Source organism: Staurois parvus, unplaced genomic scaffold, assembly GCF_062004578.1.
Source record: "Staurois parvus isolate SC_StPar_1 unplaced genomic scaffold, SC_StPar_1.0 ptg001008l, whole genome shotgun sequence".
Classification (NCBI taxonomy): domain Eukaryota; kingdom Metazoa; phylum Chordata; class Amphibia; order Anura; family Ranidae; genus Staurois; species Staurois parvus.
In genome coordinates this window covers 465104-492527 of record NW_028318804.1, presented here as the reverse complement: position 1 = coordinate 492527, position 27424 = coordinate 465104, and the positions used below count along the sequence as shown (strand labels likewise).

Below are 27424 nucleotides of genomic sequence, written 5' to 3'. Positions count from 1 at the left end.
TAAAGGATATAAATCCACTTTGTGTGCACAAAGTGCCTTGCAAACCCAGATATCACCCTGTAAAAGTAGCGGTGACGTCATCAATGTGCCGTACATAACCTGTGCAGATGGGCAGTGCTGTGGGAGTCACTGACAAGCTCCATCCACTTCCGGCTGCCTGCAGAATACTCCAGGAGGGGGCAGAGAAAAGACCAGCCACCTTGCACAAGGAGAGAGAGCAGCAGGGGCCGGTCTTTGTTAAAGGAGACATCTCCTGCTAGAATGCCTGCTATCCAGGTGTCTGTTAGTGAGATTTGCTCTTACTCACTGCCACAAGAACAATGGTTTGCCTCCATATATACTCAGGGGCAGACTGACAACTCATGGGGCCCCCGGGCAATAGGGGATTATGAGGCCCCTGTGTCCTTGCCCAAACTCAAAAAAGCCTATGAAAAAAGGTACCAGGGGCATCTCATGGGGCCCCCCACTGACCCCGGGCCCTCGGGCAGCGCCCGAGTTTCCAATTGGTCAGTCCGCCCCTGTTTATACTTTAATAGTTGGAAAAGAAAATTCCGTTTTTATTTGCAAAACTCTCTGTGGGGATGCAGCAGCTGTGCTCTAACACTGTGGATTGTTTTGCCATGAGACAAACCCTTGTAAAAGTAGAACGCCAAAATGTTTCGATTTCCATGACAATGGAAATTTTTTTTCTCCCACTTTGTAGATCAACTTTTTAATATTCATGCGGATAATTCAGATTCTGTTGTCGAAGATGCGAGCTCATCAGATGAGGTACACAGACTATAAACTCAGGTGAGAGACATGTGACATCTGCAAAACAGCGGTACAAGCCGCGGGGACGGCGCTGAGGCTGCAGAGGGCAGACTGTAGTTTGCTAGTTAAAGTGCTTCTGTACTCCAGTAAAAAAAAAAATCATGCTGAAAAAGGAGGCGGTGAGGATGATGTTGTACTTGGTTTATACCAATGGAGAAAGTTTTGGGGTATTTTTGTAAGGGTCATGTTAAAGTCAAGCACAGAGCAATCTGTCACCACTGGATACAACGGATGACCGATCAGTGTACTGGCCAGTACCATGTGATTGCTGTGACCAATCACAGCAGATCACATAACAATTTTATACAATGGATGGCTTTCATTCACGCCATCCATTGTGTACATCTCTGTGATTGGTCACAGTAATCACATGGTACATACATGGTCAATCACAGCCCATTTGTACTCCCTGGGATTAGCTGTGGCCAATCACAACTAACCACAATAGTATACACTGAATGAATCGATTTAATTCAGAAAAATGGTTGCTTCACACTGTGAAATTCACTGATAGATATATATATATATATATATATATATATATATACATACATACAATCATTCGCCCCAGAGTAGTACAATGTTACTATGGTAACACAGTATTGCACTAATCAGTGTGTTAAAAAAAAGAAAAATAATATAATATATATTTTTTCCATGCTGTCACCAATCAGTGTCCCTGATCACCGCCACACCAGTTATATGATGAAACAAACTATTAAAAAAAAAAATTCTCTATTTTCCCCAAAATTGTGACAAAAATTACAACTTCAAGGTATTTAGTAAGAGGCATGGCGAGCTTTTTGGACTGTCTACTTTCCAAATAGAGGTCATTTGGGGGAGGGTATTTGTACTGTCCTGATGTATTGGGCCTCAAGAAATGAGAGATGAGGCGGTCAGTACATCAGAACTGAACGATTTTCAGATACATATACTCCTTCTGTACTGAAACTATTGTAATTGTAATGTTTCCCTTATATTGTAAAGCGCTGCGCAAACTGTTGGCGCTATATAAATCCTGTATAATAATAATATACCATAGTTTGTGGACTCTAACGTTCCTACAGACTAAATAATATACACGGATTTGGGTTATTTTCACTAAAGAAATGTAGCAGGATAGAGTTTGGCTTAAATTTATGAAGAAAGCGTATTTATTTGCAAAATTTTATACCAGAAACAAAGAAACACTTTTTTTTCTTCAATATTTTCAGGGTTTTTGCAAAAAATAAAAAGACCAAGTGGTAATTAAATACCACCAAATAAAGCTCTATTTGGGTGAAACAATGATAAAAATGTAATATAGGTGCAGTGTTGCATAACCATGCAATAGTCATTCCAAGTGCAACAGCACTGAAAGCTGGCCTAGGCAGGAAGGGGGTGAAAGTGCCCAGTGTTGAAGTGGAAGTTTGAGCTAAACTCATCCACTCTCAGACCCGCTCCTACCCCATTCTAAGTCCTAACTAGCCTGTAGAAGAAAGATGTCTATACTTCCCTATTCTAAGGGCTCCCCTGGTCCGGTCACATGATTTGGCTCCCACAGTTGACTTCAGGGGATAAAGAAGCGACGACGGCCACACTGCCTAGGCGATGACTTCACCCATAGGCTTACTATGGAGCATCCATTGTTGGATGTCCTTCCGGTCCAGTCATGTGATCAGCACCAAGTGCCGGCTTCAGGGGAGAGGAGCACCGAGGGAATAGGTAAGTAGACATCTTTTCTCTGCATGGTAGTTAGTAGAAGGCTTAGAATGGGAGAGGGAGCAGGTTTAGGAGGTTTAGGAGTCGATCAACCCAAACTTCCACTTGAAGGATATAGAGGCCAGTGGGTGCAACAACTGTGTGCAGCAGGGCAGGCATCTGCTGCTGGACATTTCAGATGCTCAAGAATGTTTGGCAGTTGTAGCTTTTCCAGGGTAATGGGACTGGTAATTGGTATGAATCTTCTGGCTGCTTTTTTTTTCTCAATTTAACAATAATGGCCATGTTGGAATGAGAGATGTGGTTTATTACCCTTCAAATAACTCTAACACCTTTACAGGGCAAAAATGCATTTCCTGTATTCTTAGTCTCCTCTAGGGCACGTTTTTTGCCAAAATTACATAGACACTTTAAAACAAGTCAAGCAGGGGTGGATACATGACTGGAGATGGTACAACAGCTTCACCTGTCTATTACTATGTCTTCTACCAGGCTGGCAAGATCCACGCTCACACTCATCCCTCTGCTGGGCATTCATGAAGTGGTGTTTGCGCTGGTCACCGATGAGACTGCACTCGGCACCCTAAGACTAGTGAAACTTTTCTTTGACCTCTTTATCGGCTCATTCCAGGCAAGTTAAAAGTAGAAATATTGGCTTTATGAGATTATGATTAAAGAGACCCTGTTACCAGTCTAAAAAAGTGGTGAGGTAAAAGCACAGAGAAATCAAGCATTTTAAAAGCTTGCTTCCAGCTTTTTTTTTTCCTTTCTATAAATTATTTTTTTATTGACTTACAATCTGCCATTGAACTTGCTTGAAAATTTGACTACTCTAGGAAGAGACCATTCCCTAGCACAGCCAACTCCCTTCTTGCATGTCATAGCCATCTCCTCTGCTGGGAGGGTCTAAGTACAGTGTCCCTTCACCTCTCCCTCTCCCTTCACCTCTCCCTCTCCCTTCACCTCTCCCTCCCCCTTCACCTCTCCCTCCCCCTCTCCCTCTCCCTTCACCTCTCCCTCTCCCTTCACCTCTCCCTTCACCTCTCCCTTCACCTCTCCCTCTCCCTTCACCTCTCCCTCTCCCTTCACCTCTCCCTCTCCCTTCACCTCTCCCTCTCCCTTCACCTCTCAACATAAATTTTTTTATGTATCTGCTGGGGAAGAAGTGAAACAGAATACTATAGAGCAGTCCTTCTCAATCACCTCTCCCTCTCCCTTCACCTCTCCCTCTCCCTTCACCTCTCCCTCTCCCTTCACCTCTCCCTCTCCCTTCACCTCTCAACATAAATTTTTTTATGTATCTGCTGGGGAAGAAGTGAAACAGAATACTATAGAGCAGTCCTTCTCAATCAAGGTTCTGTGGAACCTTAGAGTTCCTCCAGAAGTTGCTGAGGGTTCCATGAGGTGTGGCTGATTGACCAGCCTTTTTATGGTGCCTGAATAGTTCTTGGTCCAACATCACTCAGCACAGCCAATGGCATGACACCAATGCGTTGTAAACGTTCTGTAAGGGTAGCATTCTGAACACCAACATAGGGGACATTCTCCCTACTAAACCCCAACATTAGGGACCATTACCAAGCTAAGAGACATTTTTCCTACTGAACCTCAACAGAAGGAGGACTTCTTCCACTGACCCCCACCAATATAAGGAGCATTCTTCACACTGACCCCCACCAATGTAATGGACATTTTTTCCATTGACCCCCACCAATGTAAGGAGCTTATCTCCCACTGACCCCCAACAATGTAATGGACATTCTTCCCATTGACCTTGGAAAAACTATTTTAGCAAGGGTTTCCTGAGACTTGAAAAGGATTTCTCTGGGGTTTAAAGGTTGGGGAAGGCTGCTACTTGAGTGACAGCTCTGAGTCTGCTGGAGCTGCTGACATAACCTCTAAGGTGGCAACACTCTGAAGCAGTCTCACAATTTTTTTGATATCTACACAAGGGATGCTTTCACAGGTAAATAACATGTATAAAATATGGTAAATTAACATTCTCAGGGAAGATCTCGTTAAAATGAATGGTCTTTTGTGACAGGGTCTCTTTAAAATGGGGTAATGACAAATGAATAAAAACAAGGGCTTTTAAAGCATTATCTTTTACATGGAGGTAGCCATATTTGCTGGTTACATACTCAGGCTTTGCAGTTCTGCACAGTGGTTGTGCTTTACTGCTGCTTCTCACAACACAAGCCTTTAAGTCTGTATGGCAGGTACCCTGCCTCTAGTGACTAATCTACATTTAATACAACAAAATATTGAAACAAAGTAAATTAAAAAAATAACGTATCAATAAAAGTAAAAATGACTAAAATGTCAGATTGAGTGCAAAACCATCCCGCTGACTGCTTCCAGATGTATCTCTGCAACTGAAACTCTCCAAGGTGCTCAATACTAGCAGCAGGGGCTTTTGAATTAGCACTGGGAGAAGCTCCTAAGGTCCTTTTAGTAACCAAGGTAAAAAAAAGGCAGTGCACCCCCAACCTATATGAGTACCATTTTGCACTTGCCTTCTGCTGCAACCATCTTTTCTGTCTACCCATTGGTCATGTGATGTATCATTCAAAACAGGGTTGTGCCAAGAGGCATAGGTGTCCCAATTCCTCCCTGATCCTCCTGACCCATTTACTAGGCTGTATCTGGTCAAGTCCCTTTTTGACACAACTCTTGTTTCTCTCTCATTTCTACAGGGAATGCTGGTAGCTGTGCTCTATTGTTTTGTCAACAAAGAGGTAAGTGATGGATCTCTTCCTGTGACCTGTACAAACTGACTTTTCTAACTGTTAAAATAGCCCAGAACAACAACAGGAACAAAAAACAAAAAAACTGAACATAAAAAAAAAAAAAAAAAAAAAAAAGCAGCATCCTTGTTTTGTCAACAACACTATGCAATTTACGGAGAAGGAGCCATTAAAGCTGAACTCCGGGGAAAATTAAAAAAGAAAAGAATCCCTTGCAGTGGGCTTTCCTTGCACTGTGAGGGTTAAATGCTCATTTTTGTGTAGGGTACCAGTAAAAAGCACACTTACATTATCTTTATCCCCCGTAGGCTCCTCCTCCCACAGACTCCTCCCTCTTTCCGGTCCTCCGCAGCCTCTTCTCTTTGGTGCTGCAGCTGTGATGTCATCTCTTACAATGTGGGACCGGCAGTCCTGCATTATAAGTGAGGAGCATCAGAGAGAAGAGCAGAGCTCCAGCTGCTGAGGGGTGTAGGAGAAAAATAGGTAAAAGTGCTTTTTAATGGCACTCTAAACCAAAGTTTACAACATTTTTTTTCAGTCCCGACACCCTTTAAAAGTATCTGGAGGCACCCCAGTCTAAAAATAAAATGCGTCAGAGGTCCCCTCATCACATCAGTCCCTCCTTCATGTCTGGGTCACCCCTTAATATCAAAGGCTCCCCCATCACATCAGAATAACTGCTATACACAAGACCCCCCTTCCTTCCCAAACAGAGTCCCTGCATCACACAGCCCCCCAGTCACAGGGTTCCCCCTTCACATCAGAGTCCTATGTTTTGACTGCAGCAGCACAGTAGGGGGGGGGGAAGGTGAAGGTGGTCTGGAGAAGGCAGATTTCTGTTCTCTCCTGAATATGGGGGGGGACCCTGCATGGTGCCTGCCCTAGATCAGAATCATTTCGGGTGAGCCAACAGCCATCACTATAGCAACCATTGATGGGACACATCCCTACCCTAATGGACATTGGTTGTTCTAGTGCTGGCGGCTGGTCCACAACTATACCTGTATTACTATTATAGTAACAACTATAACTTCTGACATTGATCCAGAAAAAACTGGGTACTATGCTGATGGCATCATAGTTGAGAAACATTGCCCTAGACCAGTGGCCTCCAAACAGTGGCCCTAGGGCCAAATGCGGCCCTCTGCTTGTTTTTATCCAGCCCTTGGGCCATTATTCCTCCCACTGTCAGCAACAGTGATGCATAGTTCCTGCGACTGCCACAAATTATGGGGCACTATTCCTTGCACTGCCAACAATGGGGCACTTTTCTTCCCACTGACACGAGTGGTGGGATAATGTTTTTGTACTTTTGTCAGTAACAGCCCGTTCGCAGAGGCATGTTGCAGTATCATACGTGAACGCCTTGCAGAAAACACAGTGGGGTGCCCTTAACTGGCACCTCATTGCACCTAGAAAGTACTGCATACCTCAGTATACTGCATCACAGCCTATGGATGTGAACCATTTGTGTGATGTTTTGAATGGTTTTGTGTTTTTTTGGGCATTCACAGCACAAACGAGTTGGCAGCCGTAACAAAAAAAAAAAAAAAAAAAAAACCACACAAATGCCACATGTTAACCAGGTGGATAGAACACAGTAACATACCAGTTCTAATCCATTTCCTGCTCTTCCTTTGGGCACTATTCCTCCCACTAACACCAACAATGGGGCACCATTCCTCCAACTGACGCCAACAGTGGAGCACCATTCCTCCCACTGATACCAACGATGGGGCACCATTCCTCCCACTGATACCAACGATGGGGCACCATTCCTCCCACTGGTATCAGTGGGAGGAATAATGCCCCATCGATGGTATCAGTGGGAGGAATAGTGCCCTATAATTGGTATCAATGATGGGACACTATTCCACCTGACACCAATGATGGAGCACTATTCCTCCCACTGATACCAACAATTGGGCACCATTCCCCCAACTCACACCAATAATGGAGCACCATTGCTACTACTGCTACCAGCAATGGAGCACCATTCTGTCCACTGACAGCAACACTGGGCATTATTTCTTCCATTAACACCAACAATGGGGCACCATTCTTTCCAATGACACCAACACTGGGCACTATTCCTCATTGACAGCAACTATGGGGCATTATTCCTCCCATTGACATAAACAATGGGACATCCTTCCTCCCACCAACAATGGGGCACTATTCCTGCCACGGTCACCAACAATGGGGCGCCCTTCCCTCCTACTGATACCAATGATGGGGTACTATGCTTTCCACTAACACCAACATTCGGTACTATTCCTCATTGACACCAACGATGGGGCACCCTTCCCCCCACTAACATCAACAATGGAGCACCCTTCCTTCCACTAACACCAATGATGGGACATTTTCTACTCCCTTTGCCCCCCCCCCCCCCAAACCTGAAGGACAGTAAATTGGCCTTTTGTTTTGATAATTTGTAGACCTCTCCTATGGTGTGAATAGGCCCCAATTCATTATGCAGTTGGACTGTACTGAGCACCCTTTGCTGCTGGGCTCTGTAGAAACGAGAGGAAAAAAATCTTGCTTATTTATATACATACATATATTTTTGTAAGAGTTACTTTCTCTACAATAACTGTCACTTGTGACATTCTCCATTCTGTGTCCGCTCCTTCCTCATATTCTGCTTCCTGCTCTGACCATCTGCTTCCCGTTATTTATAGTAAAACATGTAAATCAACGTCCATTTGTAAACAAAGCTCAGCCGCCAAACAGTAATGGAAGCTTTCTGAAGGCTGGAGGTTAAAGGGCAGATAATGTGCAGAATTACGTGAGAAAAATCAAAAATCTGGAGGTCGAGAGTCACTGGTCCAGCCACATTGCAATATACTGAGAAATCATAAAAAGGGGACATTTATGGGGATTAATTTATCAAAGCGTTTGAGAGAGGGATTGCTCCGGTACAAACCATTAGTAGGACTTCTTTAATATGCAGTTTACTTTTGAGCGCCGGTTCATTAAAAGGATGTGGTGGAGCTAGGAAGAGCGCAGAATAGAGCAAGTTAATTCATAAAGCGAACCCGGGGCAGCCAATCAAATTTTCTCTCATTTTGAAGAGCGGTGGTGGTGGTGGGGGGGGGGGGGGTGGTTTACAGGACAAAGCAAAAGATCCCTTTAAAGCAGGCCTCTGCAGCAGATAATACTCACATTACTTCCATACCATCAAGAGTGAGAATGAGCAGCTCCAAGCCAATCCTAATTAGAGCTTACACAGAGTTGAGGACTCTCCCCACCCCCCATGTGATGTTAATGGGTCCCTCAAGCACCAGTATTGTCACATGGGAAAAATGAAAGTAGGTCACATGCTCCCCACACCCAGGTGTACCTTCCCTTTACTCCATTGCTGCATTCATCCATAGGGAGCCAAGATAAACACCCAATACTTCCAAGTACGAGGAAGCATGTGACTTTCTCCTCTTCCTGCCATGATGCAATGCTGGGTGCCTAAGCAGCCAATAGTGAGGTCTGGGCCCCGTCACAAGGAGGTGAGGAAAGAGCCCTTAGCCCTGTGTAGGCACGGACTAGATCAACTTGAGCTTACAGAGTGCTTCCTCTTTTCACTGGGCAAAAATGGAGCAGTGGAGGAGCAATGAGAAGATCTGCAGAGGGTGATCTGGGCAAACCACACATGTACTTTAAAGTGTGCCAGATGCCCAAATGTACTTTCAACTGACATCCAATAAATATTCTGGTTGCATCAAAACAGACTTGCAGTGCACTTTTTTTTACAGCCTGATTAGAAAAGCCTGTCCCTGCCAGAAAGTTACAGAAATAAGACCCTTGCTCTCTGTGGGAAAGCAGTGGCCTCTCTGCAGAGGTCCAACTTGTGGCATCAGAGTTTTCCAATCAGCAGTGAGCATGATCATTGCCGATAGCAGAGCTACAAGTCTTATTCAGCATGTCGAAGTTCTGCAAAGAGACCACTACTTATAGAGGAAGAAAGTCCTTTTCTGCAGCATGCTTGTTGGGGACCGGCTTTTTTACTCAGGTCATGGCTGTGTTCCAAAAAAAGTATTTTTTGTTGATGCACTGTGGGTGTATTTAGTGGATTTTAAACGGAGCTCCACCCGACAGGGGAAGTCCCGCTTTAAGACCTTGTCCCCTGTTAAGGATTGGCACCTTTGGAGAACTCGGGGGAGGGGAACGGGTACCCGATTTTCACAGGTACCTGCTCCCACTTCCACTGCAATTGCTTAGGCGATCAGGAGCCTTTCTCCCCAGAGACTTCTGGGACATGTGACAGGTCTCAGAAGACTGTGGAACCATTCACAAGGTGCAGCTCTGCTTGGAAGTGACTGGTAAAAAAGGGAAAGCTGAGTCATGGAGATGGGTGAGCAGGATGGGGACCCTAGAAGGGGTTGGGGAAGTGACTGGTGCAGGGGCTTGGTGGGGTGATTAGTAAAAAAGGGAAAGCTGAGTCAGGGGGGTGGGTGAGCAGGATGGGGACCCTAGAAGGGGTGGGGGTAAGTGACTGGTGAAGGAGCTTGGTGGGGTGATTAGTAAAAAAGGGAAAGCTGAGTCAGGGGGGTGGGTGAGCAGGATGGGGACCCTAGAAGGGGTGGGGGAAGTGACTGGTGAAGGGGCTTGGTGGGTTGATTAGTAAAAAAGGGAAAGCAGAGTCAGGGGGGTGGGTGAGCAGGATGGAGACCCTAGAAGGGGTGGAAGGGACTGGTGAAGAGGTCTTGGTGGGGTGATTAGTAAAAAGGGAAAGCTGAGTCAGGGGGATGGGTGAGCAGGATGGGGACCCTAGAAGGGGTGGGGGTAAGTGACTGGTGAAGGAGCTTGCAGCCAAGTGCCCATACTTAAAATGCTGGGGACACAGGACAAACAGTGATCCCAGCGAAGGTGAGAAAACTGCTGGATCATAGGACAGGTGAATGGCTGGTGTTTAACAGTCAGCAGCTACAGGTTTTGTAGCTGCTGATTTTAAATTTTTTTCACCGGAGACTGGAGCTCCACTTTACGCTAAAAGTTAATTTAGGATTTAATCATGATTTTTTATTGAAGTTTCCCTCTAGTATATGAAAAAAGAATACTCCTAGTTGCCCTCCCTGCCTTTGATATATTAAAGCGACTAGATGGAATGACAGTGGATGGAGAGAGAGCATAGAAAATGGAAACGCAGCAGACAAGCCATCATAACATCTTTAGCCAGAATTTAGCATGCAAGATGGTAAGTGAAGGAAAAACCAGGCAGACAGGGATGAGGGTAAATATTTAGCAGATGAGGAAAACATTCACTGGATTAGGTTTAGTTTGACTGATTTGTGAGGAGTCTAGAACGTCCCAAGACAGAGCAGTCATCCTCGTTCCGCACGCCTGCTTTAACATTCTGTCCTCATGTCCTCCCCCAGGTTCAGTCCGAGCTTTTTAAAAAATGGAAGCGTTGGAAACTCGGAAAAGACATTGAAGATGAATATAAAAACACGAACAGCCAACCTCCCCGGGCTGGGCTCGGCAGCATCTGCGAAAAGCACAACCTGGTTGACAGATGCAACAATGGGGCCAGCAAGTCGCGGCACAGCGACGATACCTGGTACAACGAGAAGATGGGCAGCAGTGCGACCGAACAGATCATGCTGAGCGAACGTCAACACAGCTTCGAGTATCCTGACAGCAGCTCGGAACACATCTTCTAAGCCAAAGCATGCAAGCCAGCCAGGGATAAAGTATCCATGAACCGTCTCGGACTGGCCATTGGGCTTTTCTGGTGTGTGCCAGAAGGCCTGGTGTGATTGGGGTGACCTGGACAGCAAAGATCAATGCAAAAAAGCAAATTCTGCATCTGGGCTCCACTGTGCACCGACTTGCGATCGTATGAAATTTATTGGTTTCCTAAGCTTGGAAAGTAGGACCATATAGACAAGCGGAAGCCAGAATGCTTCATAAGCCAGGGCCCTCACATAGTAAAATAAGTGCTGTTTATAACCTGAAACTATCACCATAACAGGCTAGTGCAACATGACCATATGGCTTTGGACATGCTCTGTGAGTCAACAAGAGAAGAGCTTCCCTCCCAACAGCAATGTCATGGTGACATTTTTACCTCTGCCCTGGGACTTAACTTGTGGCGTTTTGAAACCTCAAAGTATTGGATATTCCAGAACTGACTGATCAGCAGTATTAAAATGGGTAAACCAATGATCAGAAAACCCTTATAGTAAGTCTGATGTTTATGACCCCCATGTAGATAGATACACAGGGTATACCATTGCCCAAGGTTATATGGTTGGTAAGGCCTTTAAAGCACAACTGTACTTTGCACATTCCAGGCAAGTTAACTGGTAGGCCTTAGAGCAAGGAGTGTAAGGAGCACATACTTGCCTTCTGTGTGCTCCCCTTGCCTGCTGGGGCCATCTGCAATCGACAGTGTAAGCTCTGACCCAACATTGAGCTCAGGTCTGCCAATTAGCTATTCATGCAATAAGTGCTGTACTGTGGGAAGACAAAACAGAGAAACGTGTGCATCAATACTGGATCCACCTCCAGCTTCAGTAGGCAAAACATGTGCACTTATGTTTCATGCTCTAAAGAAGACCCGTTAAAACACCCAAAGACCCAAGAGGACATGTTTATGGAAATCAAACATGCATCAAATTAAAAACCTTGGGACAAGTAGCGATTGTCGTTTTTGGAATGAGTACGGTTATTTCTGAAGAAATTAGGGTACAGGGGCATTATGCATTGCCTCCCCCTTCCCTCTCCTGTTACACAAGTGAAGGCCTTTGGACCAGTCCGTCAGGAGACAACATGAAAATCAATAGCAACCATTCAGCATAAAACCAATACTTGTGGTTGGCTTGCCATGACAAAAATGATTGAATGGGGTTTACCACTGACAGACGCCATAAATCCAACAGGGCAGTTGGCCTTGCAGGCTCTGACTACCCCCTCTGACAGCTGACATGCACATTGACACCAATAATCAGCCAAGCATTCATGATTATACCATTGGAGAGGGGCAGGGGAGGCACATGTAGACACCTCTAGCATTGGCATGTCATGTTTTCCCACCTGGTTAATCACCAACTCCCAACAATGTTTGTTGGTACTCATCCAGAGGCGGACTGACCATTTGGAAACTCGGGCACTGCCCGAGGGCCCGGGGTCAGTAGGGGGCCCCTTGAGATGCCCCTGGTACCTTTTTCATAGGCTTTTTTGAGTTTGGGCAAGGACACAGGGGCCCCATGATCCCCTATTGCCCGGGGGCCCCATGAGTTGTCAGTCCGCCCCTGTACACTTCAACATGAAATGGTCACGATCTGGTAAAAAAAAAAACTGAAGAAATATTTCATAGACCTTTCATGAGTAAAATGTAAAGGCTGACCTCTTCTATGGAAAATGGTAGTTTCTGGCTATGCTGAATCAAATCACTGTTTGATAACAAGTAATGTGCAAGGAGTTGCAATGTTCATTTCCAGAATGCTTTTTCCAGATGAAGTGCTGAAGTCAGAGTCAGTCAACCAGCATTTTCAAAAGCAGGTCAGCTCTGACAGCCCCATATTTCTCTCATGGCAGGTGGACTATAGCCGTTTTTTAAGTTTTAACCAACCAGGAACAATTACCACTAATAAACACGGACTTCAAAGGCAACCATTATTAGTTTTTACTGTATTATTTCTGTTCAACCAAAAGTCGCTATTAATATATCAAATTGTAGCCTTCTGAAAACTGGAGAAAAGAGAAATGTCTGTATTGCTGGTAGCTAAGTGAGAGTTAGAATTTGACTACTTGATGCAGGTCACCAGGGCCAGGACAAGGGGTGGGCAGGAGAGGCGACTGCCCTGGGCACTGTGGTATCATGTGGGGTGGAGGGCACCACGAGGAGATTGGAGGAAGGGGGTTTGTGTTGGGAGGGAGAGCTTGGGGGTGGCAGGGGGGAAGAATTGTTCTAAGAGGGGAAATTTGGGGAGATTTGTGTTGGGAGTGGGAAAGGTAGCTGTGGTAGGAGGTGGGATTTGGTTTTTTTTTTGTTTTGTATAGAAAAGGTGATATGGTAGGAGGGAAGGGATTTCTGATAGGAGTGAAATGTTTTGTTTTTTTGTTTTTTGGGGGGGGGGGAATTGTGCTAGGATGGGGGATTTGGAGGGGAAGGGAGAGGATTTATGCTCTAAGGGGGAGATTGGAGGGGCAGAGGATTCATACTGGGGGGCAAGATTTCTGCTTGGAGAGGATAATTCAGCGGGGGGGGGGGGAGCCAGATCTGCATCGGGAGGAGGGGGAATTTACGCTTAAGTAGTAAGCATGCAGATTAGCGCTTGATTTTTAATTTTTTTTCGGGGGGGGGGGGATTTTTGCAGACAAACAATTCTTGCACACTTTGGGGGGGGGGGGGGGCAATTTGGCATGTGTGCCCTGGGCTCTAGAGGACCTTGTCCTGGCACTGCAGGTAACATACCTTTCCATTTCTGACAGCATTAAAGGGTCAGTCTACCCAATATTAACAGGTCCACCATTGTGGAAATATCACTAAGAAGCCAGGGTCAGCTTTTTGGATACTTCAGCAGTGAGACCTCTATTATTCCCGACTCTGTATTGGACCACCTGTGTTCCAACTCCTCCTGTAACATCCTCAATAATATAAAATAAATATAAATCCAGCAGAGATAGGGGGAGCTCCTCATAATGAGCACAGCAGGTATGAAGACCTGGAAAGTCGGCATAGAGATCTCACCAATAGTGTCCTCAGATAGAAGAGACTGCCAAGAGGTTTAACTTTCCATGGTCTTAATCACCAGTGTATTAGTTTACATAAGTAAAAAGTTTGAGAAAACCAAATACAGGTAAAAAAAGAAACAATACTCAACTTTCCCTGCCTCCCACACTGCCTAATGCCGTTCTAATATGGTCCGCTGGGAAATGGGTACTATCACGAATGTCAATATCCTGGGCTCCCCGCAAATCTCAGTGGTTCCTCGTTGTAACCTCCACATCATAGTGTCCTTTAACAGGTGGAACCAGTGAGTGGTGGGTACTCAGGAGATGGATGATTTTGGAAGTGCTGGTTTCTCAGCAGACTTTGAGGAACAACTTCAATGGATTGGTGACCATCATCAGGGGCAGCAAGAGAAGTTAGCCGTTTCTTATTTACAGTTGCGTAGTAGGTCAGTTTTGGGCTTTGTTGATGGCTTCTTATATTGAAAAACTTAAAGTAGAACTATAGGCAAAACATTTTTTTTTTCATTTTGGATAAAACAAGGGATGGTTATAAAGTGCATGAAAATTCAACAAATATTACAATAGTGCCGCGCTCCTAATTATTATTAATAACATAGTATTAAGTATCACAAAAAATAATTTTTTGTTTTAGCCTATTCATAGGCTTTGTATGAGGTGAGCGCATAATGAGATTATTATTCAAGTCACTGGGAATTGGAGCCAACATCACTTGGGAATTTTCACGTGTAATCACCAGAGACTGATTTATTCATCATTTATTTACCATCAATCATATTTATATTTATTTTTTGTGCACATTGAATATTGATTGTTATTTTCACTTTGTCACTTATGGTTGCACTTTATTATTAATATATATATTGTGTATACACTATTAGATGGACCTAATTCAAAATATTTTTTGTGATATTTAATACTATGTTATTAATAATAATTAGGAGCGCGGCACTATTGTAATATATAAGGGATGGTTATAACCCCTGTCAGATTTTGTTTTTGCCATCTCTGTCCCATTGAGATTTCCTTTCACTTTCTTTCCCATAGCCAAAAGGAAGTGAGAGGAAATCCCTTCAAATTAAAGGGGATTTTTTGGGAACCTCCAGGTCACCAGAACTAGTGACTCCATTGGAAGATTTCCCTGCTATTGTCTGGGGACACCCCACAATTTGGGATTTTCTTTTACTTTCAATGATTATGGTAAACAGGACAAACAGAGAGGGAGAATCTCCTCAATGGGGGCACAGATGGCAAAAAAACAAAAACAAAAAAAACAAAAAAACTGACAAGCGTTCGAATCCCTCTCCACTCTATCCAAAACTGAAGGTCTTGCCTTACTGAAGAAGCCCAGAAAAATTTATTTATTGAGACTGTATAATGGGCAGTGATGGTAGTATTTTCTACCTCGTTATCTCCATTTCTCTTATAGGGTTGGCTCTGTGATATATGTACAGGGGCGGACTGACCATTTGGAAACTCAGGCCCTGCCCGAGGGCCCGGGGTCAGTAGGGGGCCCCATGAGATGCCCCGGTACCTTTTTCATAGGCTTTTTTGAGTTTGGGCAAGGACACAGGGGCCCCATGATCCCCTATTGCCCGGGGGCCCCATGAGTTGTCAGTCTGCCCCTGTATATGTATATAGAATGACTGAGCGAATGCACTCATGGTCATTAGCCATTGTTTAATGAATTACTCACACTGGCCGACCTACTCAGTTTACTGTGCTCCGAAATCCAAATCCAATTTAACCCCCGCTCCATCTGTGTTCTAATACCCACATATCATATCCTGTGCCGCATAAGTACACAATGTATAGACTTGGAGGACCCGTAATGTACTTTTAATGAGCAGCTAGCAAGAACATAGTTGTATGTTAAAGGATCATATATCATAACCTCAGTGCCATTTCTGAAAAATAACCCTTTATGTGGAATAAAGAACACTCACTATGGTGTCTGAATTCTTCTAACAGGAACATGTGGAAAAATTAGAAAATATGCGTTATACCTGGAGACTAGGGATTTATGGAGCAGGGGCGGACTGACCATTTGGAAACTCGGGCACTGCCCGAGGGCCGGGGTCAGTAGGGGGCCCCATTACATGCCCCTGGTACCTTTCTCATAGGCTTTTTTGAGTTTGGGCAAGGACACAGGGGCCCCATAATCCCCTATTGCCCGGGGCCCCATGAGTTGTCAGTCCACCCCTGGTATGGAGTGAGTTTGCAAAAATGTATGTTGCAGCAGAAATTCCAGTTTTGCCTGTTGAGATTCCATTAGTCTTAAATATTGTAGATTGGTGACCAACATTTGCTAGAAAAAGCCATGTGTGAGATCACCATGGATTTGCTACTAAAAACGGAGCCATGTCAGTGACAGCGGCTACTGTATTTTTTTGAAGTTGCACATCGTACACCTAGAAAGATATGTTTTTCATAATGAAAATTGTACCCTTTTTGAAAATAGTTTAAATTGTTTTTAAAATGATTAATAAAAATAAAAAAAAAATGTTGGACTGACCTTACAAATAATGTTACAACACAATATAATTTTACAAAGCTGCCTAAATAAATTCCTGACCCCTCACATTCTACAGTAACAACATAGCTTGTCAAAAAGCTATAAAAAAAAAATCCATCTTTGACCTTCAGTCTAGAACCTTTAAATAGGCTGAGATGTCGGAAAACATGAAAACCCTAACTGAAAAAAAAAAAGAAAAAACACCTAATGGGGCTTTATGAGGCATGATACCACAGAATGAATATATACTCAAAAAATATAAAAAGTACAACTTTATTGATAGAGTTATTCTCCATAAAGCAGATGACAAAGGATTGCTCTTCCATCAGCATGTTCAGTGTTTGATTCATTCCCTGACTCCCGGCTACTGAGAAATTAACAGTCATTGGAGGAGATAGGGGCGGGGTAATCAAAATGTGTACAGCCCAAACCAAGAACAATCGTGTCATCTGCTGTATGGAGGATCCCTCCACCAACATGAGTGAGAGCACAACCCGCACCCAGGGGCAGACTGACCATTTGGAAACTCGGGAGATGCCCCTGGTACCTTTTTTCATAGGCTTTTTTTGTGTTTGGGCAAGGACACAGGGGCCCCATGATCCCCTATTGCCCGGGGGCCCCATGAGTTGTCAGTCTGCCCCTGCCTGCACCTCTACAAGGCTCTAAGTTTCGGGGGGGGGCTTACACAATGAAAGGAGGGGGGGAGGTAACAAACATCTATGCCGAGATGAGATTTGTGCAGGAGGGGGGATGGGGGCTATTTGTGTTGGGAAGAGTAGTGAGGATGATGGGGGGGGGATTTTATACTTGGAAGGGTAATCTGGCTAGCGGAAAGATTTGGGGGAATTTGTCCTAGGTGGGATGACCGGGGGGGGGGGTTGTTTCACTAGGGGGCGGGTGAATGATTGAAAGGTGCCCCCCCTCCATTCATTGATCCCATTTCATTCATAAAAGTGGTAGTATGGCTTCTATGAAAGGAGCATGTGGGTGGAAAGGGCAGGCATAGTCAGACTTTCTGGATGAGAGCCTGTGACAGACCCTTAGAAGCTTTTGTCAATAGGGATGGAGTCGACGTGGATGGAGGGGAGAACTCCACCAAAAAAAAAAAAAAAAGACATCAGAGCAAGGAATACATACTGACTGTAAGTTATGTCCCTTTTGCTGATTTTCTTGTTTTTTAATTTAGGCTACACTTGGGTTGTAAAGGATAAGTTTACCTTTGGGAACATGTTACATGTTCCACCCGTTTTTAACATCCACTGTCACATTGGAAGAACACGGCCACATCATTAATTCCTAGTAATCTGTAAATTAATGAACTACAAGTACCAACAGCCTTTGCAGTTGACGACTTGTAGTTCTCAAACTACCAGGGCGCTAGTGAGCATTCTAGGTAGTTCACCGAGTCTTCCTGTCGTGTAACTGCCTGTCCATACAAGGTACGGGCTGACAGATACAATGACAGTCTGTAGGAGTCGGAGATTGCATCCATGATTCACTGGGTGCAATGCTTTACTAGAACCTAAATAAAAAAAAATATTAAATGCACTTTACCTGCATAAAATGTGCATTTATTATTTTCCAAAAGGTGAAATGATCCTTTAAAGTGTGTATAAAGCTAAAACTTCATTATAGTTTTAGATAGCATAGGGAATATCTTATCTTTTAGCTATCAGTTTTTTTCATTTTTGCTGTCCATGTCCATTCCAGGAGATTCCCCATCACTTCATGTCCCACAGGTGCAGGAAATAAATAAGTGGAAATCTCTCCAAAGCACAGGTATATCCACAATTTGTCACCAGAACAGGTTTGGCTATTGGATATTTTCCCCACAACTTTTGTTCTGGTGACAACTAAAATTTTGCAATTTCCTATCCACTCTCTGTACTGGAGCCAATGGCCACCATATAGGGATGGTAAATTTGCCCTGACAGGACATGGACAGCAACGCCTGATATGGTTTCTAATCTTTCCAAAATTGTTCTTTCCAAAATCATCAAGAAATTAATCTCCCATATACACTGTACTAGAGAATATAAAAAAAAAATAAAATTAAAAAATAAAGAAATACGGTACCTAAAACTAGTAAGGTTACACCCAACTGGACTTGCTCAGTAATGTTGAAGACTTTTCTACATATCTAAGTAGCTTCCTCAGTTCCAATGAATGAAAAAACTAATTAAGCCAACATGCACACGATATGCATTGATAGAACTGGCCATGGTGTTCTCTGGAGAAACACAATTTAAAGCCATATCCAGAAAGTTTTGCTCTCTTGCAGTCCATACAGAATGTTGAGACACAAACTGCAAACTTTTGAAGGGTTGGATCCTTTGTCTAGTCATAATAACAATCTGTGACTTCCTGTTCCAGTGTCAATACTCCCCTTGTTTCTGCTATCGCAGGAACAGGGAATGAAGGAAAATCTCCCCAAAGAGGGTAACTTTATCTACAAGGGGAGTTCAAGTCAAACCGGGACTTTTGGGTTGATATACTGTAATAAAAGAACAAATTTTAAGGCATAGAAAGATTTGTCAGTACACCCAAGCCATCCTAGGACAGCCGACTTCACTTCGTTATCATTGTGTCCACCATTGCCACAGAAATATGTTTCTTGTGCATTTTCAGGACAGGTTATGCGTCGATTATCCAGGATCAGGCGTTCTATGCACTGAATGTTCACAGGAATGACTGCTGTGGGCCAGGAACCACCGCGGCCATCTTTGTGGGCCAAGAACCCGTACGACCATCTTTGAAACATTTACACCATTCAAATGTCTTCCTGCGGCTGAGCATCTCATCACCGTACTGTGCTTGAAGTCTTCTGTAGATATCCATGGGCTTTACGGTTTGTTTAACAAGAAACAAGAAACTTAATCACCACACATTGTTCCATACACGCACTAACACTGTTGTCTGCCATCTTGATTAACAATCTTTGGACTGGCCTATGACATATGCGCCACCTATCAGTAATAGGACACATTTGACACTTACTACTGCATGTAGTACCGCTATGCTATCATCCCTTTTTATACTTGTAAAATGTAAACCATAAAAGAGTTCAGCAATATAAGCAATTAATTTATTCCACAAAATTGGTAGGCAAGACTCCAAAGCACTGTCCTTGGCTGTGCTGGTGGTTCCCAGTACTCCTGCTTTGGAGATTTCCCTGCAGCAGGACCAGGCAGGAGTTGCAGTGGTTGACACCAGCTTGACAAGAGTTCATTTGACTACTACTATGAGTTGCCAACTTTGTGGAATAAATTATTTGCTTATATTGCTGCACTTAGATAGCACAGCTTGTCTCTCGTTTATGATTCACACAGAGTCTCTTCTAGTTCTTTTTGAATCAGCTGCCACAGAGTCAAGCATTGCTGGAATATCCCTTAACCACCTTTGGACTTTAAGGACTTCACTTGTGTGGTTAATATACTTTCCATCACTGTATACATCTGTTTTTTTTCTTCTTAGTTCACCAAATATTTATTTTTCTTATACCTGTAAAATGAAAAGTCTCGGTTTGATTTGAACTCCTCTCGTAGTACAACCTCTCTCAACCTTTTCAACACAGAAACTTCAACACAGAAACCCTTGACATAATCTTCCGGTTGCAGAGAACCTCTGCTGAAAATGACTATATCTACAACTCGTGATACATTAGTGTGATGGTCAGGGGAAAGAATGCTTCTTACACTTGGACATTGGGAAGACTTACCAGATAGCTAAAAAGATCAGTGGTGTCAGTGGGAACTTAGCTGAGGGGCAGAGATTGCTGAGGAAACCCCTAGCTAAAAAGATCAGTGGTGTCAGTGGGAACTTAGCTGAGGGGCAGAGATTGCTGAGGAAACCCCTAGCTAAAAAGATCAGTGGTGTCAGTGGGAACTTAGCTGAGGGGCAGAGATTGCTGAGGAAACCCCTAGCAACCTCATGGAGGAACCCTAGTTGAGAATCTAGATCTTTATCTAGAAGGTTGGGTTTGTATTTGATTAGCCATTAGGATTGTTTGCAGAGCATTGGTTTTAATCATTTTTGTCCCTGTTGCACGATGATGGAGCTGATGTATAGCTCATTACTTTCCATGACTTGGTCACGTTATATACGCACAATCTTATCGATACAGTACAAAAAAAAAAAAAAAAAAAAGTTGAGCGCACTATGGTGTCCGTTTATGACACACAGAATAGCTGCGATTCAGAGGATCACAGCTATTCTCTGGTCATTCACAGTTTATGACACCCAGGAGAATATGTTCAGCCCTTCACTGGAGATCTGTGTTCTCCCTCCAGATTCTCCAGCCCAGAGCTGGAGAATCTGAGGAACCGAAAACTAAGCAGTGATAATTTACCTCTGTTTAGTAAACTGATCTTTTACTGTAATCTCGCGAGATTATAGTAAAATCAGCCGTTTTCCAGCGTTTGTAGACCGTTCTCCCTTCGTTTGGAGAACTGATCTACATATGCTTCATAAACGGCATTCACAGGAGAACTGTGTTCTCCGAGAATGCCGGAGAACTGAGCAGCGATCTATTACTGCTGGTTCATAAATGGACACCTATATTCCTAGATTTATGTTGACTTTCTGGCTGATCGTTTGCTTGCGCCCCAGGAAAGATCACACTAATGTGTTGGTGCTTTACCTCCATTGAGAGTACATAGGCTAATACAGTGCATTCCTTATTGTGACAAATGAGTTACCATGAGGAGCAGAGACCAACTATGTGTCTACACTGCAGAGAAGAAATTATTTTTCCCTGTGGACATATTGAATGCATTTGGTGATGACCCCTCCTGATTTATTGAGAGATCAAAAGTCTAAGGAAAGAGGTGGACCTCAAGCTTTATGGTCAGACACTTTCTAAATATAAAAGCGGAGGATGGTATATCAAAAATCAACTAAAGATTGAATGCCATAATTGCAATTTCTGCAAGAAATGGTGTAAAGTCTCTAGGCAAATTCTTTTACCTACATGATGACTGATCAAAGTCGTCAAACTTTGACTTCGTTAGATTAAGAAATAACATCATTAGAATTGTCTTTGAAAGTCACAAAACCTCAGAAGAGAACATTCAGAACATTAACGAATTAAAAAAAATATAAGATTCTCAGAAACAGATCAAGAGGGAAAATGTTAAACAGATGTATCTGGATTATCAGGAGTGTAAGGTTGTCCATAGCTCAAAGGAATATCCAAGAGGAAAATATTTATCCATTGAGCAATGAGGGGAGGTCCTAGCAGATCATGTGAAGGAAATACGAGATCCTCCTCAAAAATTTGGTAGATCAATGGAAAAGCCATCATCAGATACTGAGCCAATGCTATCCAATTCATAGAGCAACACAAAAGAGGACTTCCTTTTTCCCCTTCAAAAGTAACGCATTGACCCAGGTGGGGTCCCAAAAACCAAGAAACTATTTCTGGAATGCCACATACAAAAGTGAGAGAATAAAAGAAATCCTATTCAGGAACCAGTTTTCTAGACCATTATTAACTTAAAAAATAAAATTTTTGAGCAAGGGACTTTAGTTTTGCTCTACGGCAAGGTTAATGCTTACCAATTTAGGGCTTATTTTTTTAAATTGAATTTGACATTGAAAATTAAACAGTGCTTTGCTGTCAAGAAAGAATCTGTGACTACTTCTAATCAGATGGGACAATTCAAGGTGAAAAGTAAATTTATGCCCCATGGGCAATTTAACATCATTGATTGCTATACAGACAGTGAAGTGTGACACATGCCTTCAGGCCAGTTGGGTGAAAAAAACACTTCCAAGCTCATGGAAACAAACCCTTAAATCATTATAGAAGGACCTATACTTAAAAATAAAAGTCGGGTGAAAAGGACGGGGCCATTGTTTTGCTGGAATACTCAGATTATTCCAGAAGAATGCTTCCTATGATGCCCAGTGTGAAGAGTTATACAGTATCCAACATCAACAAGGTCATAGAGCATGTTCCATGATCAAATATGGGAGATAACCGGGCACGGTTGTTATTGCATAGAAAAGCCTTTGGATTTATACAATAAATATAATTGTTCTGTTGGGAATTAATATCGCTCAAAGATTGGCATGGTTTTTTTTTTTGTTTTTTTTTTTACAAGAAAGGTAATTAGATTTATCACACCTGAGGCAAATACTACCTTTTAAGCTGGCCATACATGGTTCGATTTTTGGTTGGCTCCTCATGAACCAGTCAAAATATGCTTAGTAGGTGACCTTCCTTGCTGCCATCCCTCAATTGAAATATTGAGGGAGCCTCGCAAAAAGTTGTTGGCCAAATAGCAGATGCCTCCAACCAGATAGGCGATGATCGGGTATTCTGAGCCCAGGCCAGCAGGAGATTTCTCCATCTGTATAAGAATGCAGTACTTGCAACCATGTTACACCCCAAACAGGAGTGTAGGATGGTCTAAAAAAGGTGGAGTTACCCTTTAAGTATTCTTATTTTCATTTAGTAGTTTCTCCTTTTAATTTTACTTTGGGTTTCTGCATGTGTGCCCTTTGGGGGTATTTGCTGTGCCCTTAATTTCTTATTTTTTTTTGGTTCATAGGGCTGCTTTACCTTTGTGTCCTCCAACAGTCACATTCCAGTGTTCTGGCAACCTTGCATTTGATTTACTTTTATGCTTTTTAGGCATTTCCTTGTCCCCTTTTTTGCGTGGGGTTGCTAGGTAACCCATTTGGAGTTGTAATTGACCGCATTTAAAGTGGAAGGCAAGTCAAAACCTAACCAAACTTAAATCTTTTCCCATCCCCATCCCCATTCTAAGCCTATTCTATCCACCCTGCAAAAAGGTAAGATGTCTATACTTATCTATTCTGAAGTCACTCTGGTCTGGTCACGATCTCTCCAGTACCGTCTTCAGCATAGAGGACAGATCTCAGACAACGGCTGAAGAGCCTGGGTGATGGGGCATTACTGGTCTTACAATGGGGCATCCATTATCAGCTGCACCTCCTACACACTGAAGCTAGTGCTGGGACCCAATCATGTGGCTGTACAGATATTATTCTTCTTATTATACAGTATTTATATAGCGCCAAAGGGTATGCTCAGCGCTGTACAGTTGCAAGGGGGACAGAACATGAGACAAGACAGTAACAAAACAGTACACGAGGGGGTCGAGGGCCCTGCTCTTTCGAGCTTACAATCTAGGAGGGAGGGGAAGGTGATACAGGAGGAGATGGCTGTGGGGATGGAGTGGTGGGAGGAGTGGTGGAGGTTGTTAGGTGAGGTTGGGGTAGGCTTCCCTGAAGAGGAGGGTTTTCAGGGTGTGCCTGAAGGTGAGGAGGGTGGGTGACAGTCTGATGGAATGGGGTAGGGAGTTCCAGAGGATGGGGGAGGTCCTAGAGAAGTCCTGCAATCGGGCATGGGAGGAGGAGACCAGGGAGCTAGAGAGTAGGAGGTCCTGTGAGGAGCAGAGGGCACGGGTGGGGTAGTATTTGGGTATCAGGTCAGTTATGTAGTTTGAGGCGGCGTTGTGAATGGCTTTGTAGGTCAGGGTTAGCAGTTTGAATTTGATGCGTTGGGCAATCGGGAGCCAGTTAAGGGATTGGCAGAAGGGGGAGGCAGATGTGGAGCGGTTGGTGAGGTGGGCGAGTCTAGCCGCTGAGTTGAGGATCGACTGGAGTGGGGATAGCGTTCGTTTGGGTAGGCCAGTGAGGAGGGAATTGCAATAGTCCAGGCGTGACATGATGAGGGAGTGTACGAGTTTGTTTGGTGGTGTCTGGGGTGAGGAATGTGCGTATCTTGGAGATGTTGCGGAGGTGGAGCCTGCAAGATCTCGATAGCAGTTGGATGTGGGGTAGGAAGGAGAGGTGAGAGTCCAGGGTGACACCCAGGACTTTGGCTTTGTGGGGTGGGAGAGATAGTGGCATTGTTAGCAGTGATGGAGAGGATGGGGGGGGCGCGGGGGGGGGGGGGGGGGGGGAGACCAGGAGCTCGGTTTTGGATAGGTTAAGTTTCAGGAAATGGAGCGACATCCAGTCTGATATGTCGTTTAGGAGGTGGGCGATGCGAGGCATCATTCTTTTACAGGGTAGATAGAATAGGCTTAGAATGGGGGTGGGAGTGGATTAGGCTCTGTTAGGCTTTGAATTGCCTTCCACTTTGTGTGTGAGGTGTGACCTAAGCTAGCCCTACACTAGAAGATTTTCTTTTGAAAAACCTTTATTTAAAGAACCTTCTTTTGATTTTCTAATCATTAGAGGTCAAATCAATGGTCATTTTCAACTGCAGTGATGGGAAAACTGGTAGGTGTATGATAAAAATATTTTTCTGGAACAAACTTCTAACAGTGTATGTGGTTTGTTTGGGAAATTGCATTTATACCAAAATTGAATGTTAAAGCACATTAATTTGTACTTTCAAACGACATTTATCAAAAATTTTCATATGAATGTTGGTATGAATGCTCATATGAAAGTCTACTAGAGTATGGCCAGATTTGCTGGGGCCTTCCACGCTCAAAGATGCTGGCTGGTTGGCCTATGGTTGCTGGAATAAAATCTATCAGGACAGTGGAGCAAAAGTGTGGGAGCTACATTGAGGTTTTGTCCATGAGTATGTTTTGGCCATATTTTTCGTGTACCGTACATTTATATTCTCTGTGATGTATTAGACAATACTTGTTATCATACTTTGGCAAATGATTGACTTGTTTATGGCCAGTAACATTGTTTAGGGGCTTGTATTTGATTGGCTGTTAGAACTATGTAAGGTGCTCTGGTTTTAACCATTGCGGCCACTATTGCCCAATGAAGGAGCAGATATATAGCTTCAAATTGTTGCTCTATTACATAGTTGGTTGAACTGGATGGACTTTTGTATTTTTTCAGCCAGACTAACTATTAAAAAAAAAAAGTTATAATCCTATGCCCACAGTTGATCCAGAGGAAGGCAAAAAACCCAGCAAACCATGATTTAATTCGCTCCTGCAGGGAAAAAAAATTCTTCCTGAACCCCTGAGAGGCAATCAGATTTTCCCTGGATCAACTTTACCTATAAATGTTATATCCAGTTATATTCTGTGTATCCAAGAAAGACTCCAGGACTTTCCTACAGCAATCCACTGAGCTGGCCACAACCAACTCTTGAGGGAGTCTATTCCACATTTTCACAGCTCTCACTGTGAGGAAACCTTTCCGTGTTTGTAGATTACATTTCCTTTCCTCCAGACGTAAAGAGCGCCCCCTTGTCCTCTGTGATGACCTCAAGGTGAATAACTACACTGAGTTCACTATATGAACCACTGATGTATTTATACATGGAGATCATATCACCCCTTATGTATTATACATGGAGATCATATCCCCCTTATGTATTATACATGGAGATCATATCCCCCTTATGTATTATACATGGAGATCATATCCCCCCTTATGTATTATACATGGAGATCATATTCCCCCTTATGTATTATACATGGAGATCATATCCCCCCTTATGTATTATACATGGAGGTCATATCCCCCCTTATGTATTATACATGGAGATCATATCCCCCCTTTTGTATTATACATGGAGATCATATCCCCCCTTATGTATTATACATGGAGATCATATCCCCCCCTTATGTATTATACATGGAGATCATATCCCCCCCTTATGTATTGTACATGGAGATCAGATCACCCTTATGTATTGTACATGGAGATCATATCCCCCCTTATGTATTATACATGGAGACCCTATCACCCCTTATGTATTATACATGGTGATCACATACCCCCTTATGTATTACACATGATGATCATATCCCCCCTTATGTGTTATACATGGTGATCACATACCCCCTTATGTATTATACATGGAGATCATATCCCCCCTTATGTATTATACATGGAGATCATATCCCCCCTTATGTATTATACATGGTGATCATATCCCCCCTTATGTATTATACATGGAGATCATATCCCCCCTTATGTATTGTACATGGAGATCATATCCCCCCTTATGTATTATACATGGTGATCACATCCCCCCCTTATGTATTGTACATGGAGATCATATCCCCCTTAATCTACTCTTCTCAAGAGAGAAGAAATTCAGTATTTCCATGAGAAGTAAAGAGCATTTGAATAGGAGCAAACGATGTGCTGGTGATGCAAAAGAACAATATCTCCAAAGGGGCGACAGACAGCAAGATTAACCTCTTGCAGCCCCATGTACAGCAGCACTCAGACTAGGAGAGGGTGGTGCAGCGTTTGGGGCCAATTGGATGTCAAATATGCAAATGTGCTGACAAGTAGCATGCCGGTAAGAGGAGGGAGCAGAGAAATGATCCCATTAGTGCCCTGATGCCCAACTTGTAGCCCTTTGGCACTTTTTGTCCTGCTGTCAGGGCAATAAAAAGCTCAGTTTCAAGCACTAGCATGCAATAACCCGATGACCCAAAGCTGCCGGGTGCCGACATCCAACAGTGCTTGCCCAGCCCACAGACTGACCATCAGAAAGGGTAGAAACCTATACAACAGCAATCAGCCCAGTAGTCATATATGGAGGATCGGCTTCAGCTTTTCTTCTCCCAAGCCACGCCCCTCTGACAGACATGTTTCACCCTCCTGCAGGTTTAGACATAGAGGTCCTCTATGACTAAGCCTATTGGAGGATGAAATGTCAGAGAGGTGTGGCTTGGGAGGGGACCAACTGAAGCCGATCCTCCATGCAAGGAGACTGGGCTGGTTGCTGGTGTGCAACTCCCTACCCTTTCTTAAAAGTCAGCTCCTATAGCATGTTTACAGTTTTTGATTATCTCCTGTAGCATGCTCATAGTCTCTGACCATGTCCTGTGGTATTTCCACAGTCTCTGACCATCTCCTGTAGCATGCTCATAGTCTCTGACCATGTCCTGTGGTATTTCCACAGTCTCTGACCATCTCCTGTAGCATGCTCATAGTCTCTGACCATGTCCTGTGGTATTTCCACAGTCTCTGACCACCTCCT

At 43.6% G+C, this 27424-nt stretch overlaps 1 protein-coding gene across 2 annotated transcripts in view; it reads left to right on the top strand.

Annotated features, from left to right (window-relative positions):
* Positions 1-12875, top strand: part of GCGR (glucagon receptor) — a 96678-nt gene extending 83803 nt beyond the window's left edge. For both annotated transcript variants that reach the window (XM_089657515.1, XM_089657516.1), the window contains 4 exons: positions 704-792; positions 3007-3145; positions 5211-5252; positions 10637-12875. In XM_089657515.1, coding sequence (XP_089513641.1) covers positions 704-792; positions 3007-3145; positions 5211-5252; positions 10637-10921 — 555 coding nt within the window. In that variant the 3' untranslated portion in view covers positions 10922-12875. The remainder of the gene's footprint in view (positions 1-703; positions 793-3006; positions 3146-5210; positions 5253-10636) is intronic.
* Positions 12876-27424: the final 14549 nt, after the last annotated feature.